Source organism: Camelina sativa, chromosome 14 (assembly GCF_030686135.1).
Source record: "Camelina sativa cultivar CO46 ecotype springtype chromosome 14, ASM3068613v1".
NCBI lineage: Eukaryota > Viridiplantae > Streptophyta > Magnoliopsida > Brassicales > Brassicaceae > Camelina > Camelina sativa.
This window is the reverse complement of record NC_141893.1, coordinates 32,524,911-32,541,514: the sequence shown is the minus strand read 5'-3', so window position 1 is coordinate 32,541,514 and position 16,604 is coordinate 32,524,911. Positions and strand designations below refer to the sequence as shown.

The following is a 16,604-nucleotide window of genomic DNA, read 5'->3' as shown; positions in this document are numbered from 1 at the left end:
AAAAAAAGCATGATTCATTCATGTGATGAGAGTGGTAATATTTCGTTCCCTTCTGTTGAAATGTGAATGCATTTTATATTTCATATTTTTGAAAATTATTACTAAGAAACAGTTAAATCAGTAGCTAATTATTATACAACAGATAATAACGTGATGCATGCAGGTTATATTGTCTTATTATGTAGAGCCTGATCTAAATTAGATAGGACCAGCTTTGCAACTCATTCACATGTTTGAATGCCTTCTCAATTACAACAATAAAATCTTGATATACTTCTTTTTCTTCAAATTCAATCAAAGATCAGATAGTATAATATTAAACCTTTTTTTGTGTGGATTGATTGCCCCCTCTTGTGATAAAACTTTTAATATGAACCACACAGAGACTAATTGTTTGATCTTTTCAATAAATAAAAAACGCCAAATGGTGTGAAATTGACATATGCGAATATCATCAACATTGACATATACTATATATACCTTCAGTTTCCACACGAATTACTTCTAGCAAAGACTATGACATTACCCAAATGTTGATTGCAATCTTTTTTTGACAGCCAAACAATTAAGAGAATTGACTAGATATTGTTGATAATATATATATAGATTCATTCCTATCACGTGGGGGGGGGGGTTAAATTGACCACTTGAGAAAAAGAGTGGCTACGATTAAAATTTAAAAAATAAGATAGGGGTCAAAATCGGAACTAAAGAAAAATAAAAAAACGGTCCAAGTCCAGCAACAGGTGTCTTCTTTGCTCTTTAACCAATGTGAGTCATTTTCAAAAAAAGGTCGTCTACTCAAAACAAATGTTTACCCTCAAAGTTGTCAAGTAATAACGAAACTGCCAATCATCTGGGATTTAGTCACACCCAGTACCCAATTAAAGTACGGGAATATGGAATAGATAACACAAAACAGAACATAATTAAAAAAATACCACAATTATATATTGGTTGCTAGAGAGAATTCTCTCTTTTCAAATAAAATTACATTTATACCCATTTCATATATTACATATTATTTGTTTAAATATTATGTTATTTTTTTTTAAACGAAATTATATGTCGGTTTGGATTTACAAATGAAATGGTTAGGGTTTAGATTTTACAGTTAGAACGAAATTCTATGTCAGTTTGGGTTCACAAATGAGATGGTTAAGATTTAGATTTTACAATTATAACGGAATTATATGTTGATTTGGGTTCACAAATGAAATAGTTAGAGTGTAGATTTTACAATTAGAAAAAAATTATATGTCGGTTTGGGTTCACAAATAAGATAGTTAGGATTTAGATTTTACAATTAGAACAAAATTATATATCGGTTTGAATTTACAATTTAATGCTATTTAGTTCAATATAACATATAAAATATAAATATTACATACTATTTTTAAAAAATCTCATCAAATCTTTCGTTCTTTCTATCTAACACCAAAACAAAAGAGGATATTTATGTCTTTTTACTAAAAAAAACGTGAACTCAAAACAAACCAAAAAAAAATCTCAGCTTTTAAAATCCTCCTTCTCTCTCTCTTCCTCTTTCTCTCTCGTCTCTTCTTCTTCTTCTTCTTCTACGATTGCTGCTGGATCTAGGTCTTCTTTTTTGTTTTTGTTCTGCTCTGCTCTCTCTTCTTACTAAGTCTTGATTAGAGTTCGTTCGGTTTTGAGACTTTTAGCAAATTAGGGTTTCTTCTTTTAACTTTTCGAAAAAGCCAATCGAGATTTTGATTTCTGGTATAAGAAAATTTGCGATTTTTCTTCGTGATTTCTGAGATTATATCGAAGGGTTGAGTTTTCTGTTTCCGTATTTTGTGTTTTTCGATTCAAGTTGATAAATTTGAAGACGATGCAACAAAATCAAGTGAAGAAGGTTAGAGTCTCTTGCTCTCTCTCTCTCTCTCTCTCTCAATCATGGCTTTGGCATAAATATAGAATAAAGTCTTTATCTTTTTTCTTCATAAATAACCAAAATTGCTTTCCTTTTCCAATACCAATAAGGATGATTAGTTGCATGAGCAAAAAAATAAAGTCTTTATCTTTCTATTTATTTGAGTTTGTGGATAAGCTTTACTGGATTCTTATAAAAGTTTTTTTTTTCTTTTGTTGATTCACCAGGGGACGAAAGAGATGGAGTTTTTCACAGAGTATGGTGATGCTAACAGGTATCGGATTCTCGAAGTTATCGGTAAAGGAAGCTATGGAGTTGTGTGTGCAGCGATTGATACACATACTGGAGAGAAAGTGGCTATCAAGAAGATTAATGATGTCTTTGAACATATCTCTGATGCGCTTCGGATTCTCCGTGAGGTGAAGATTCTTAGGCTTCTACGGCATCCTGACATAGTGGAAATCAAAAGCATTATGCTGCCTCCTTCTAAGAGGGAGTTTAAAGACATTTATGTTGTGTTTGAACTCATGGAATCAGATCTTCATCAAGTTATTAAAGCTAATAATGATTTGACTCGTGAACACCACCAGTTTTTCCTTTATCAGATGCTTCGTGCCTTGAAGTTTATGCATACAGGTGCAATACGTTTCATTGATTAAGACTTGAGATCCGCAGCTTGTGTTTTTTACCTGTCTGGTTGTAATTAACTGTAATGTTTTTTTTGTTTACTGGGTGTAGCTAATGTTTATCATCGTGACCTTAAGCCAAAGAATATACTGGCAAATGCAAACTGCAAGTTGAAAGTTTGTGACTTTGGATTGGCGAGAGCATCTTTCAATGATACGCCTACAACAGTCTTTTGGACGGTTAGCAGCCTCATGGAAACCTTTTGTTTGCTAACTGTTCAACTTTCTCTTTAATACTGTCCCCACTTTTGTGTGTTTGACCTTTCCTTTTGCTTCATTTAAACTGGATGCAGGACTATGTTGCCACAAGATGGTATAGAGCACCTGAGCTCTGTGGATCATTTTTTTCAAAGGTATGTGTTACTGTGGACTTGAAACACGTTTTTTTTATGCGCACTAGTTGTCTATGCTTTAGGTCTTATGTACAGAAATAGTGTTTGCTGTAGAATATCTGCAGAATAGTGTTAAAAGAAATAGCTGATATTTGATGGTACTTGAATAAGTATAGAGTTGTGCCCCAGTGGGATATTAAAATAATTCTTGTTCAGGGATGACTTTGAACTCTCCCGGAAGTTGAAAATCTGTGAATCAGGTAACCTTGTATCAGGTTATGTTCATTGAGTGTTTTTGTTTTGCATATGCAACTTCATATTATGGAATTTTTTTTTCCTCAGTCTGATTTACAGTCATTATTATTTTGCAGTATACTCCAGCTATCGACGTTTGGAGCATTGGATGCATTTTTGCAGAGTTACTAACAGGGAAGCCATTGTTTCCGGGGAAAAGTGTTGTTCATCAGTTGGAGTTGATTACTGATCTTCTTGGCACACCAAAATCAGAAACAATTTCTGGAGTATGATTCCTTTGTCTGCTTCACATTCACTGGCAACATATATTTATATACTGAACTGTATAGCTAACAAACTATATCTCTGATACAGGTTCGAAATGATAAAGCTAGAAAATACTTGACCGAAATGAGGAAGAAAAATCCTGTCACCTTCTCGCAAAAATTCTCCAAAGCAGATCCTTCAGCACTCCGTCTTTTGCAGAGGCTGTTGGCTTTCGATCCAAAGGACCGACCCACTGCTGCAGAGGTCTCTCTTCTGTCATTGCCACTTTGTTATTAGATATTTGTTTCGCTTTGGTTCGTTTGTGTATCTTTGCTGACTTTGCTAGCTTTTCTGTTTTTGAAATTCGGATAGGCATTGGCTGATCCTTACTTCAAGGGTCTTTCTAAGGTTGAAAGAGAGCCTTCAAGTCAGCCAATATCGAAGATGGAGTTTGAATTTGAGAGAAGAAGACTGACGAAGGACGACATTAGAGAATTAATATACAGAGAAATACTGGAATACCATCCTCAGTTGCTCAAGGACTATATGAGCGGCTCAGAGGGATCTAATTTTGTATATCCAAGGTTTTATTTTCTCTCTACCTTTTACTATTATTCGCCAAATGAAACACTCTTCTTTTTTTTTCTCCCTTTGAATTCATCTCAAACCTTTGATGTATGTCAAATCGCCTGCTTCTAACTTTTCGTGCTTGTTTTGACTTTTTCACTTGCAGTGCCATTGGACATCTTAGGCAGCAGTTCACTTACTTAGAGGAAAATAGTAGCAGAAATGGGCCGGTCATACCTCTCGATAGGAAACACGCATCACTTCCTCGGTAGTTTTTTCATTCCATGCATGTCAACTGTGGAGTTATGTTGCGGCATAGCATTTTCTAAGCATATGGTCCATGGTCCAAAACCATACGCAAGCTTTCATCTGTTCTCTACTCTTCTTATGGAAGTTGATAATTCTTTTTTGCTCTTCTTATGGCATAACATTTGTGAAGCATATGATACTCTTCTAATGGATCTTATTGTTTTTCACAGGTCTACGGTTCACTCAAGTGTAGTCCATTCTACCATTCAACCCAACTTGAGCGCAACAGAGAGTAGACGTGTTTCTTTTGACCCTTCAAGAAATGAAGTTACTTCTGCAGGGCATCCATCAACTTCCACATATCCTACTAAATCTATTGGGCCTCCACCGAGAGTACCGCCATCGGGTAAAACCTCACCCGCATTACTAAATATAATTTTCTAAAAGTTAATAGACTTTTAACCAATTGTACCACTGTGTGTAATTACAGGTAGACCAGGTCGTGTTGCAGAATCGTCTGTATCTTATGAGAGTGGTAGGAACCTCAAAGAAGCTTATTTCAGAAGCGAGGTATCATCTCCACACTGTTACTTCCGGCCAAACACCATGACAAACCCAGTGAACCGCAACGTAGAAGCTTCTTCTTTTCAGCCAAAACCACAAACTTCTGTTCCTCAGTTCAGTCCCACTGTACCGCCAGCTGCTACAACTAACCAAACGGACGTTGAGATGATGAACCAGCCAAACCCTTACATCCAACCACAGCTCGCCAAGATAGATCAATTAAACAACAACAACAACACGCAGATGGCCATTGATGCTAAGCTGTTGCAAGCACAATCGCAGTTTGGTCCAGCTGGAGCAGCAGCGGTTGCAGTAGCAGCACACCGGAACATAGGCACAATTAGTTACGGAGCAGCATCATAGAAAACATTTACAGACAGATCTTTAACCACATCAGTTTCTCCACCAGGTGATCCTGGTCTCTCTAGTTTTTATGTAAGTATTATTCAGTCAGGCTCTGATTCAAAACTATGTTGCGGCAATGATATAATAAAAACTTTTAGTTTTGTAACTCACGAGAACAAGATCGGCCTTGGATTTTTTTAGTCTGATTGGGGGTCGGTCCCGGTGATTGTTTCGGTTATCTTGTTGGCTCCATAATCTTTGAATTTACCATAAGCGTAGTTCACCGTAGACAAGAAGATGGTGGTGATTATATACTTCTTAAACTTCTTAATCGGTCCCATTAGTCTACAACAATTTTGGAATCTCTCTGATTATTTGAAAATCTGGTCTTGTTTTGGTTGATATAGACAAAATTTGGCCGATGAATGTGGAAGTAAAAACAAAAATCGTTGGTCCTTAGATTGTTCTCCTACGTAAACCACTCTTTTGCATATTATAATTAGTCAGTTTTATTCAATGGTTACAATGAGAGAAAGGACTATGTTTACCAACATCACCCATTAAACAAAGGTCCATTTACTAATAATAACCAAACTCACTTTCTGATTTTTTAATTGTCCCCTTTAACAAACATGTAAATGTGCTCTATTTAATTTTATTAACTTAAAAAAGAAGCAAATCAAATTATTTCGTTACGTGACGGTGACATTAAGCATCTGGCATTGAATGATCCGTTATGTTTTAATCGCAGGTTTCTTTGTTTGGTTGAACTGATATTAAATCTCAGGTTGACATGTAGTTATCTTTTTAATCAAGTAATTAAATTTTTGAACTGACATATGTACGTTACATCACAAACATAAAACAAACTAGGGGCTATAATTAATTACCAAAATTAACCTTTTACATAAAAAAAATAAACAATTTATATGTTAATTTCTGTTAGGGAATATAATTTGGAAAATAATGCAAAATATATTTTTTGGGTCAGGAAAAAATCAAATATATTTACTTGTCAAATTTTTATTCCATTTTCAATTATTTGAATGTCTTATTTTGGTAGGAGACAATAGAAGAATCACATTTACGTTGAAAAACAAAGCAAAACAAAACAAAAAAAGGAAAAAAAGAAGAAAAGACATGAGTTTATTAATGTCGGACGCTAGGCTCACGTGAAATCCGTAATATCTAAAGACAAGTAAGGGTAAATTCGTACATACGCTCCTACGGTTCTCCGTAACTGTCTCACAATATAAGAGGCGCAGTGTTGAGAGACGCACCGTAGACCGTAGATTCCCTCTCTTCTTCTTCTTCTTCTTTCTCCTTCCTCTCTCTACTGTTTCTTGCGTTTGATCTTTTTTTCTTTTACTATCTCTGTCTCTCTATTATTCTCTAGGTGAAAGTTTCTCTTAAGATCTTCTTCTCTTGGGTCTATCTGCTTCTAACCTGAATTGTGTCTGGTACGTGAAATTGTTTCTCTCTCTCTTTTCTGTTTCTAATAATGCTTTCTTAAGCTAAGCTTGTGAAATGTTGTACGTGAGTAACCATAATTGATCTGCTTGCCATGTCTGTTTATGATCCCATACGGAAATGTTGTTCGTTTTTGTTAGTCTAAGATCTGTTTTGTTTGCTGAATTTGGATCTGGATCTGATTTCCTTTTTTCATTTGAATATGATGATCCGTTCTGAGTTTTTTTCCCATATGATGATGCTGTGACATGTTCTGCAGATTTCAAAAGATGGGTGATACTACTACGTATACGCCAAAGAACATTCTCATCACTGGAGCTGCTGGATTCATTGCTTCTCATGTTGCCAACAGATTAATCCGCAGCTATCCTGATTACAAGATCGTTGTCTTGGACAAGCTTGATTACTGTTCAGATCTGAAGAATCTCGATCCTTCCTTCTCTTCTCCAAACTTCAAGTTTGTGAAAGGAGATATTGCTAGTGATGATCTCGTTAACTACCTTCTCATCACTGAGAGCATCGACACCATTATGCATTTTGCTGCTCAAACCCATGTTGATAACTCTTTTGGTAATAGCTTTGAGTTTACCAAGAACAATATCTATGGTACTCATGTTCTTTTGGAAGCCTGTAAAGTTACAGGACAGATCAGGAGGTTTATCCATGTGAGTACCGATGAAGTCTATGGAGAAACCGATGAGGATGCTGCTGTAGGAAACCATGAGGCTTCTCAGCTGTTACCGACTAATCCATACTCAGCCACTAAGGCCGGTGCTGAGATGCTTGTGATGGCTTATGGTAGATCATATGGACTGCCTGTCATTACAACTCGTGGGAACAATGTTTATGGCCCTAACCAGTTTCCTGAAAAAATGATTCCTAAGTTCATGTTGTTGGCTATGAGTGGGAAGCCGCTTCCTATCCACGGGGATGGATCTAATGTCAGGAGTTACTTATACTGCGAAGACGTTGCTGAGGCGTTTGAGGTTGTTCTTCACAAAGGAGAAATCGGTCACGTCTACAATATCGGGACAAAGAGAGAAAGGAGAGTGATCGATGTGGCCAGAGACATCTGCAAACTTTTTGGGAAAGACCCTGAGTCAAGCATTCAGTTTGTGGAGAACCGACCATTTAACGATCAAAGGTACTTCCTTGATGACCAGAAGCTGAAGAAATTGGGATGGCAAGAGCGAACCGCGTGGGAAGATGGATTGAAGAAGACAATGGACTGGTACACTGAGAATCCTGAGTGGTGGGGTGATGTTTCTGGAGCTTTGCTTCCTCATCCAAGAATGCTTATGATGCCTGGTGGAAGACTTTCCGATGGCTCCAGTGAGAAGAAAGATGCGTCAAGCAATACGGTCCAGACATTTACGGTTGTAACACCTAAGAGTGGTGGTTCTGGTGACAAAGCTTTCTTGAAGTTTTTGATTTATGGTAAGACTGGTTGGCTTGGTGGTCTTTTAGGGAAACTATGTGAGAAGCAAGGGATTACATATGAGTATGGAAAAGGACGTTTGGAGGATAGAGCTTCTCTCATTGCGGATATTCGTAGCATCAAACCTACTCATGTGTTTAATGCTGCTGGTTTAACCGGAAGACCTAATGTTGACTGGTGTGAATCTCACAAACCAGAGACCATTCGCGTAAATGTCGCTGGTACTTTGACTCTAGCTGATGTTTGCAGAGAGAATGATCTCCTGATGATGAACTTCGCCACGGGTTGCATATTTGAGTATGACGCTGCACATCCTGAGGGTTCGGGTATAGGTTTCAAGGAAGAAGACAAGCCGAACTTCTTTGGTTCTTTCTACTCGAAAACCAAAGCCATGGTAATATTGTACACCTTATTAATGTTCTCAATAGCCACAAGTGTCTTTGTTCATAATTGCTCTGTTTTTCCACCAGGTTGAGGAGCTTTTGAGAGAATATGACAATGTATGTACCTTGAGAGTCCGGATGCCAATCTCCTCAGACCTAAACAACCCAAGAAACTTCATCACGAAGATCTCGCGCTACAACAAAGTGGTGAACATCCCTAACAGCATGACCGTACTGGACGAGCTTCTCCCGATCTCCATCGAGATGGCGAAAAGAAACCTAAGAGGGATATGGAACTTCACCAACCCGGGGGTGGTGAGCCACAATGAGATACTGGAGATGTACAAGAATTACATCGAGCCAGGTTTTAAATGGTCCAACTTCACATTGGAAGAACAAGCAAAGGTCATTGTTGCTGCTCGAAGCAACAATGAAATGGATGGAGTAAAACTAAGCAAGGAGTTCCCAGAGATGCTATCCATTAAAGAGTCACTGATCAAATACGTCTTTGAACCAAACAAGAGAAACTGAGCCTTCAATGAACATCACACTCTTCGCCACAAGTGCTTACTTTTAAACTGTTTCTCTTTTTTTACTTTTTGCCTTTTCTTTCAACAGAAATATCTTTTTATATTTTACTCATCGTCTTATGATCCTTGTAGGTAGTTTCACTATACTGATTCTACTAAAATATGATTTACCATTATTATTTATATAGACGAGAGTTTTTCTTTTTCTCAAATCCTACAATTTTTTTCTCAGAATTTTACTTACTAAGACAGACAGGTTATTATAAAAACGTAGTCACTTACTGGTTGTGGCCATTAGGGCTTCCACCAAGGCAGTTTGAGAACACTTGAACTTGATCCTTAAGCTATAGCCTGCGAAGAGAAGCAACAACAAGTTGTTTTTAGAACAAACCCATGTACCTGATGTGAATTTGGTCTATTTCTAAGGTTCTAGTTTGCTTACGTGAACAGTTGAGGGCGAGAACGAGAGAGCTGAGAGCGTTTAATAGGGGAGAGAATAAGGTTTCTTAGAGTTGATTGGGGATTAGAAGTGCCACCACCACCACCATATACAGGATGACCTCCTCCTGCTCTTCTGTTTCCAAGATCGGATGGAATCGCGGGTGAGTCAGTGGAGATGTCGAACGGACCTGAGTTTGAACTGTTCTGTCTTGCTGGCCATATCTCATCTTTAGGCCCTGGTGTTGCAGGAGAGAAAAACGACCGGTCTGCAGGAAATAAGTCAACTTGATATGGAGATATATAACCAAGACTCAGAATCATAAGATCACTAAGTTCAAGCACAGATATAGTGTTGTTAATTAACCTTTGCGAACGGGCTCTCTGTTCTCCATCATGTTAACTGCTGGGTTTGAGAAAAAATCGGGTTCTTGGTGTCGGGGGTAGAAGTTGTTTGCTGGTTGGATGGCTGTACGTTTCACTGACTCATACTCACTTCTTAGCTGGTCATACATCTCATCAAGCTTCCTCTTCTGTCTGGTAATTAAAACACAATTAAGGTACCTTGTTATAGGGAGCAGAACCAGGATAACAAATACGTATCTTAGGTTACTGACCTTGATTTCTCAGAGAACTTCTCTTGGAGCTCTTGCTTATCCTTGGTCAAGTTTTCTACCTCTTGCTCCATCATCTGACACCTCTTACCCATCTTCTGGTATGCTGTATGCACCTGCTCCATTTTCTCGCTAAACTTTGCTTGCATACCTTCACATTTCTGACGACACTGTGCGACAACTCTATTCATCTTGTACTGCATCTCTAAGTCCCTTTGGACGATGTAAAACATTACACTTCGGTATGCACTCTTCATCACTAAATTCAGTTAAGAAAAACAGGAGGTCCTTGAACCTTAAACTGTTGTTTTATCAACTCACACAAACGCAAAAGGCACAGTCAGTTGATGGTAAAAATTATAGCATTGAGTTTAGATTTCAAATACAGAGAGACATTTTTGCAACTGAAAAATTCTAATAAGAGTGAAATGGACTACGTTTATGAAAAGGATACGTATTTGTGGAGAAATTCCAGCCATCGCCATCTGATAACACAGGTAAACAATGAGGAGATGTGAGATGGGAATATTGAAAACTGGAAAAGAAGAAATATTATAGTATCCTTGCATATATTCCAACTCAAACACTTACATTTATCCATTCTTCATTTGGATTGATATCCACAGGTTTCATTAGACTAAGATGAAAGATAAAGCCAAACAGTCAAGTAGAATATAAGGTGACCAAGGCTAAACTGAAACTAAGCAAGTAGCTTAGGGAAGATTTACCTCTTGGAGAGTACTTGATCACAAATGGGACATGCCCCATCATTACTGAGAATCTTGCTGGCATCTTCAGTGCCTTTTCATAGTGTTAAGGTCATCTTATTCAAACTCACAAGTGTTGCTAAAGAACACAAACAGGTACGCAAAAGAAAAGTGTAGATTGGATACATAATAGATGACCGCAGGTAGTGGAAATGGCCCTGCCCTCCAAATCCCTCCAGCACGCATTGCATCTCATGTCAACCTCTAATTTAAGTATCTCAAGCTGCTAAGCACCTGCAAATTAAAATTCATATCAAACGAGCTGAAGAGCTCTAATTGAAACTTCCATTGTTCTAGAGAACTAAATTCGTTGAATTCACCAATAAACTTCCATATACAATATACAGATTTTAACTAAGCTTCATTCATTCCAATTTCCAACTGCTGAAATTTTTTACATTGCAAACACGAATTCGTACAAAGCAATATAACGAGTTTCAAAACTTATGGTCACTATGATAATCTTGACTTCAGGAAGGCTTATAAACGATTTTCAAAAACAGAAACCCTAGAAATTGGGGATAAACTGCACAGATTCCAGAGATGAGCAAATAAAATCATCGCGAAAGTAGAGATTACGGGGCCGATTTTGAAGATTCGCAAACTTTTTGACTTGCAGAAGAACTGAAATTAGGGATTCCACAATACAGATGAACTCAACCTAACAGATTCCGACTAATATATGGGAGTTTTTTCAAAATCGGAGACAAATAGGTTTTACTGATTTCAACGATTTGAGATTGACACAAACCTCGAAATTGGATAAAAAATCTTAAGTCTACAAACGAAATCGTAGCAGAAATGTGAAGATCTAAGAAGCATTTGAAGAAGCTAACCTTCGATTTTGATAGAGCGATAAAGAGAACGCATCGCACAGAGCGAGGAAGAAGAACAAATTGACGGCGATTAAGCTCACCGATCTGACGTAATCTGAAGAAGATCATCAAAAAACAAGTCAAGGATCTCAAAACTAGAGAATCGAAGAAGACAAAAGATGAAAATACGATAGAAAAACACAAGGATCGTAACCTCTCACTCTCTCGATTTCAATGGCGGCGCGAGAAACGAAGATTTCAAATTTCCAGAAATAATGGGCAGTAGAAAATGATGACTTCAGCGCTGTGAGCAGATAATATAATCTTAAACGACGTCGTACTCTGCTAAAAGCTTGTGTATGAATCAGTATGATAGCCCAAAAAAAAAAATGTATACGAAACGACGACGCTCGATTCAAGGTTATGATATATCAACCAAACGACGTCGCTCTCACAAAGCTTATGTATGGCCAGACTCTGATTGGAGTTTACTAGCCTCTCTACACCCAAAAAAGGTAAAAAACAGCATACAGAACTAAAAATTCAAGTTTGTCCAAAAAAAAAAAGAAAGAACTAAAAATTCAAATGCCTAAGCTTTTTATTCCGTGGTGACTGGTGACGATAACAAATCAAACACAGCTATACAAAAAAAAAAAAAAAAGGTATCCTCTTTCACAATGTAAATGAATAATCCTCAAGTTCTTAAAAAACAATAAAAGAGAAAGAAATGCAAATACAAACACCAAAACTCAAAATTTTCCAAAACTTCAAACACCGCGTTGTTGTTGATTCCAGCTCGGAGGCATGCGGTCAGAAGTGATGGGAGTAGCAGCAGGAAGACTTTTGACGTTGATGTTAATAGGATATAACCGGTATTCAATATCCAATTCTCTGCATAATCTACCAATCTCTTCAAGTAACTGACCCCTCCTCACATATCTCTCTCCCATATCTTGATGATTCATCTTATGCGTTGGCCACATTGCGATCTTTATAGTGTTCAATCCACACATATCTCTGAACACAATCATCGGCGATGGATACCAATGGTCCTTCTTGTTATCCACATAGCTGCATTAACACAAACGCAAAAGTATTGATATCAGGCAATGTTTTATCGAAGTTTATGATTTAAGGGTTTTAAGCTTCTAACCTGAGTATCCTCTGTTTTAGGGCGGTTGTCTTTTCAGGTGGAGTTGCTATATGGACAAAGAACTCAATGGCATCTTGCATATCCGGACTGCGGTAATAGTTAGCGATAGGTTTTGTGCCGAGAAGACTGTTTGGATATACAATCTTCTGATTATCAAATCGAAGAAAGACAGTAGTCAAAATGTTCATCTCTTCCACAATCAACTATACATACAAAAAAGAAAAAAAACAGAGAATTAGCTCCTTCTTGAAGTATTTTGAGTTGCCTAAATGCAGAAACAGAGATTTATGGAACATACCTGGACACCGTCTATTTCACACCTGTCACCTACATCAAATGGATGCATAACGAAGACGAAGATGACAGCTTCAAAGATGGTTTTACATGAATTCCCAAACACAAAGACTACAAGAAGAAGCTGAGAGCTTATGACAAGCAAGAACTTGGTTGTAGCGATTCCGAGAATGAGAAGCCAGATGATTAAAATCACAATGCCGACCAAAACATCGATGATTCGATGAAGCCTGTTCACTGCTGTTTTGGTATCGTTTAAAGTTAAAGCTAGTGCTCTTCGTTCTCTAAAGGCATTAACCTAAAGAAATATAGAAGAATTTAGTATCATTTTCATAAGTAAGAAAGCTTTTGATATATTTGAATTTAAAACTAAGTACTTACCACCCAATTCTTCAGACAAGATTTGCTGATTTTGTGACTTTCAGAAGCTCCTTCAAAGAGACCCATGGCTCTTTCTGACTCATCTTCAGACAGAAAACGCATAAAGTCTTCTATATATATGTACCTAAGACCGGAAAAAAAAATCCTCTGTTTTTAATCTTGATCTTAACAAACAACATATAATCAAACATGTTAATGTATATATTTATACCTGGATCCAGGCTCAGCAACATTCTGAAAAATCTTCCTCGCTGCAAGTTTTGCTTCGAACTCGCTTCGGATCTGTGTGGCTTTATCATCTTCGTGAGTCGTTGTGTCTTGTATCTGTTCATCCAAAGTAGAAAGAGTTCCTTTTCTTATAACATTCATCAGTCTCTTCATTTTCCAAGCCGATACGTTTTTAGTATTCATTCTCTGCAAGTGATCGATCCTTATCCCTTCGTCCTCTCCTTCTTTCTTAGAACCAGACCGCGATAGCACCGGACTTTTCCCGACTCTGCTCGGACTCTTCTGCATCCTTCCGCTTCCAATGGTCACTTGTGGTGAAGAAGAAACTGCCTTTGGACCTAGAGGAGATAGCTTACGTCCAACTATCTCCAAGGTATTTACATCGTTTGCCACTTTCTCCTCTTCTATATGAATCTCAACTCGAGGAGGTCCCGAGAGAGTCTCAATCACATATTGAGTAAACAACGATTCTTGAATCCGATCGAAGTAAGTACTCATATGGAAAGAAGAAGCAAGAACTTTAACCAGTAAAGTCTTTATGAGCCAGAAAATAACACCAACGAGTAAACAGATTAATACTTTAGTCACATACTTGAGCACTGTGCTTCGCATCTCTCTTTCGACTTTCTTGTCGAACAAGAAATGCCACGCGATCAACACAAGCCCTAGCCAGAGACAGTTTTGTACCGGCTTTCGAATCCCGTAAACGAAATACAAAACCTTTTTCCTCCAAAGGAAATTGCTCTCAACGAAGTAGACGAATAGCTTCACAAACCAACTCGAAACCAATCTCCCACATATCAACACAAGAATCATCACGTCCCATTTCCACAGAGCTAGGTCCCAAAGTGTCTTGCCGCGCAAGTAAGGTATCACTAGGCTACAAATCAAACCAGCAATGATCAGAATCAGAAAAATCCACTCCATGATAACCCAAACACAAATCTTCTCCTTCCTAAAACCTTCCGGTAGATCCTCCTCCGAAAACGGATCGTCCTCTTCTTCCAAATCCATGGCTCCTCCCTGGTTAGGAGTTCCCGGTTTAGTGTTTCTCCCACTAAAACCGGGTTTTAAATTCGCGGACTTTGGAGTCCGACCAGAAACCATCTCCGGATACGTCGGAGTCGGAGGATCCATCAATCTAGATCTCGTCTTCGTCTTCATCAAAGTCTTGGTCCTCATCGTCGATCTGTTTGAGCTACACTTGACAACCTCTGATTCATCTACTCTGTTTTCATCTTCGTCGCTACTATCACTATCTTTAACAGACGGAGAAAGCGTGACCCTGTTCTGCCTCCGTCTAATCGCATCAACGGTTCCGTTATTCGCCGTCGCCGTTACCGGTGACGCAGAACCGGAAACCGTCGGTACACGTGCCGGAGAAATCGTGTTGCTCTGAAGCTCAGGCATGTTAGCTTCCATGTCGAGAGATATTTCATCGCCGGAAGCTTTTTGCTTGTTGAGGAATTGATTGATGAGCTTCGACGGTGGATCTGGCTCCTCTGGAGGTTTGTCACTACTCCGCCGCCTGAAATCAAAGCTTCCGTCGTCTTCTTGCCCTCCCGGTGGTGGTTTACTGTTATTCTTATCATCATCATGCCAGAAGTTAATGCTTGACTCTCTCCAAAACTTTTCGGGATCACCATTGTCTTCACCATCGATCTTGACAACAAACTCTCGCCGTTGATCAGTCGAATCAACAGCCATGTTTGAAAAGAACCAAAACTTTCTGGTCTTGTAGTATTAAAAAGTTTGGTTTCTTTAAAAGAGATAGAAAGAGGAAAAAGAAAAGTTGATTCTTGATTTCTACAAGTAATGAAGGATATTTAAATCTTTTTAATTAGGTTTTGTATTTCTTGATAATGTTGAACCATGTGAGATTGTGATGATCTCGCCTGAGGCTAAAGGACAATGTTTCAGCCTAGATAAGAAAAAGATTACTATTTTATTTGGTATTGGTATGGGAATAAGACGAACATGGAGTAATGGACCAGGTGATATTTATCATTTTTCTTTTTTCCGCTTCCGAACCATTAAAAAACAGTTCACGACTGCGTTACGTACCTACTCAGACCGATACAGAGACTCGTGTCTTGCGCTCACTATCAAATTGCGGAAAAAAATTTAAATAAGTAGACAATTAAAAGTCAAAAGTAACACAAAACGGTGTTGGAACTTGGAAGCTATCTAGAATTTTTAAATTGTTGAAAGAGAAAAAAAAATGGGGGCCATGTTCAGTGTCCAGAAAGGAAGCAGTTGAACAAGTAATAAAAATTGTTTGTAATAACCATTACAAGTAAATAAATAAACCTATCTGAATTGGTAAAACTAGCTTACGTGGTGAGATCTCACGGCGCAGAGGTGATAAATGAATTAAACTAATGGTTTGTGAGTCAGCCACGTGGTTGGCTAAGGTTTGGTCTGCTTCATAGTTTTTAATTTAAATTTTTGGTTTTGTGCGGCGTATAAACAAAAGGGAGAGACCTAATTCAAAACAATGTAGAAAACGACACGAAAATGACACCTTTTTTGATAAAAACGGCAGGTCAATCTGGACACAAAAATGCAGCTTATTTAGCTAACGTGAACAGACACACATGGTTCAACAAGATTGGCCACCTAAGAATTTGTATTTACATATCTTATAATTTGTCTAATAATATAATTAGAAAATTATTACTGGCCAGATACAATTATAAAATTATTACTGGCCAGATATAATTAGAAAATTATTAGAAAGAACAATATAAATGCATGATCAGAAGAAAACAGTTTGATACATGTGATAAGAAAATAAATTAAAAAGCTGGTTGATGCATGTGAAATGATCCAAGATTCTTATAAAGATTTCCTAGATTTTTTTTTCTTTTTTAGGAAAAGTGTAAGAAACCAAATCATTTATTGTTTTCGTCCAACAACGAGCTACAATAAAACCTCTATAAATTAATAATGTTG

At 37.7% G+C, this 16,604-nt stretch overlaps 4 protein-coding genes across 8 annotated transcripts; 2 read left to right on the top strand and 2 right to left on the bottom strand.

Annotated features, from left to right (window-relative positions):
• Nucleotides 1–1,420: 1,420 nt before the first annotated feature.
• Nucleotides 1,421–5,304, top strand: LOC104742872 (mitogen-activated protein kinase 18). Of its 3 annotated transcripts, XM_010463947.2 has the most exons (10): nucleotides 1,421–1,876; nucleotides 2,122–2,530; nucleotides 2,633–2,760; nucleotides 2,874–2,933; nucleotides 3,284–3,433; nucleotides 3,522–3,677; nucleotides 3,786–3,997; nucleotides 4,147–4,248; nucleotides 4,460–4,635; nucleotides 4,720–5,304. In XM_010463947.2, the coding sequence occupies exons 1-10, from the start codon at nucleotides 1,853–1,855 to the stop codon at nucleotides 5,154–5,156; spliced, it is 1,854 nt and encodes a 617-aa protein (XP_010462249.1). In that variant the 5' UTR covers nucleotides 1,421–1,852; the 3' UTR covers nucleotides 5,157–5,304. The 3 variants fall into 3 exon arrangements, 2 of the variants coding, with proteins under 2 accessions (XP_010462249.1, XP_087339800.1); XR_015579685.1 differs by lacking the exon at nucleotides 4,720–5,304 and having other exon boundaries at nucleotides 4,147–4,373; nucleotides 4,460–4,597; XM_087483674.1 differs by lacking the exons at nucleotides 1,421–1,876; nucleotides 2,122–2,530; nucleotides 2,633–2,760; nucleotides 2,874–2,933 and adding an exon at nucleotides 3,129–3,172.
• Nucleotides 5,305–6,274: 970 nt separating this feature from the next.
• Nucleotides 6,275–9,171, top strand: LOC104742870 (trifunctional UDP-glucose 4,6-dehydratase/UDP-4-keto-6-deoxy-D-glucose 3,5-epimerase/UDP-4-keto-L-rhamnose-reductase RHM2). The gene is made up of 3 exons (XM_010463940.3): nucleotides 6,275–6,598; nucleotides 6,868–8,440; nucleotides 8,517–9,171. The coding sequence occupies exons 2-3, from the start codon at nucleotides 6,878–6,880 to the stop codon at nucleotides 8,958–8,960; spliced, it is 2,007 nt and encodes a 668-aa protein (XP_010462242.2). The 5' UTR covers nucleotides 6,275–6,598; nucleotides 6,868–6,877; the 3' UTR covers nucleotides 8,961–9,171.
• On the bottom strand, nucleotides 9,110–11,988 carry LOC104742871 (E3 ubiquitin-protein ligase CCNB1IP1 homolog). Of its 3 annotated transcripts, none has more exons than XM_087484470.1 (10): nucleotides 11,808–11,988; nucleotides 11,615–11,708; nucleotides 10,905–11,012; nucleotides 10,740–10,812; nucleotides 10,603–10,648; nucleotides 10,466–10,496; nucleotides 10,015–10,270; nucleotides 9,765–9,934; nucleotides 9,402–9,636; nucleotides 9,110–9,310 (listed from the first exon to the last, which is right to left on the bottom strand). In XM_087484470.1, exons 3-10 carry the CDS (start codon nucleotides 10,972–10,974, stop codon nucleotides 9,304–9,306), a joined length of 888 nt encoding a protein of 295 aa, XP_087340596.1. In that variant the 5' UTR covers nucleotides 10,975–11,012; nucleotides 11,615–11,708; nucleotides 11,808–11,988; the 3' UTR covers nucleotides 9,110–9,303. The 3 variants fall into 3 exon arrangements, with proteins under 3 accessions (XP_087340596.1, XP_087340594.1, XP_087340595.1); XM_087484468.1 differs by having other exon boundaries at nucleotides 9,402–9,666; nucleotides 11,808–11,920; XM_087484469.1 differs by lacking the exon at nucleotides 9,110–9,310 and having other exon boundaries at nucleotides 9,398–9,666; nucleotides 11,808–11,901.
• Nucleotides 11,989–12,171: 183 nt separating this feature from the next.
• LOC104742869 (mechanosensitive ion channel protein 4) lies at nucleotides 12,172–15,888 on the bottom strand. The gene is made up of 5 exons (XM_010463939.3): nucleotides 13,633–15,888; nucleotides 13,422–13,545; nucleotides 13,045–13,338; nucleotides 12,747–12,949; nucleotides 12,172–12,664 (listed from the first exon to the last, which is right to left on the bottom strand). The coding sequence occupies exons 1-5, from the start codon at nucleotides 15,354–15,356 to the stop codon at nucleotides 12,361–12,363; spliced, it is 2,649 nt and encodes an 882-aa protein (XP_010462241.1). The 5' UTR covers nucleotides 15,357–15,888; the 3' UTR covers nucleotides 12,172–12,360.
• Between the last annotated feature and the right edge of the window lie 716 nt (nucleotides 15,889–16,604).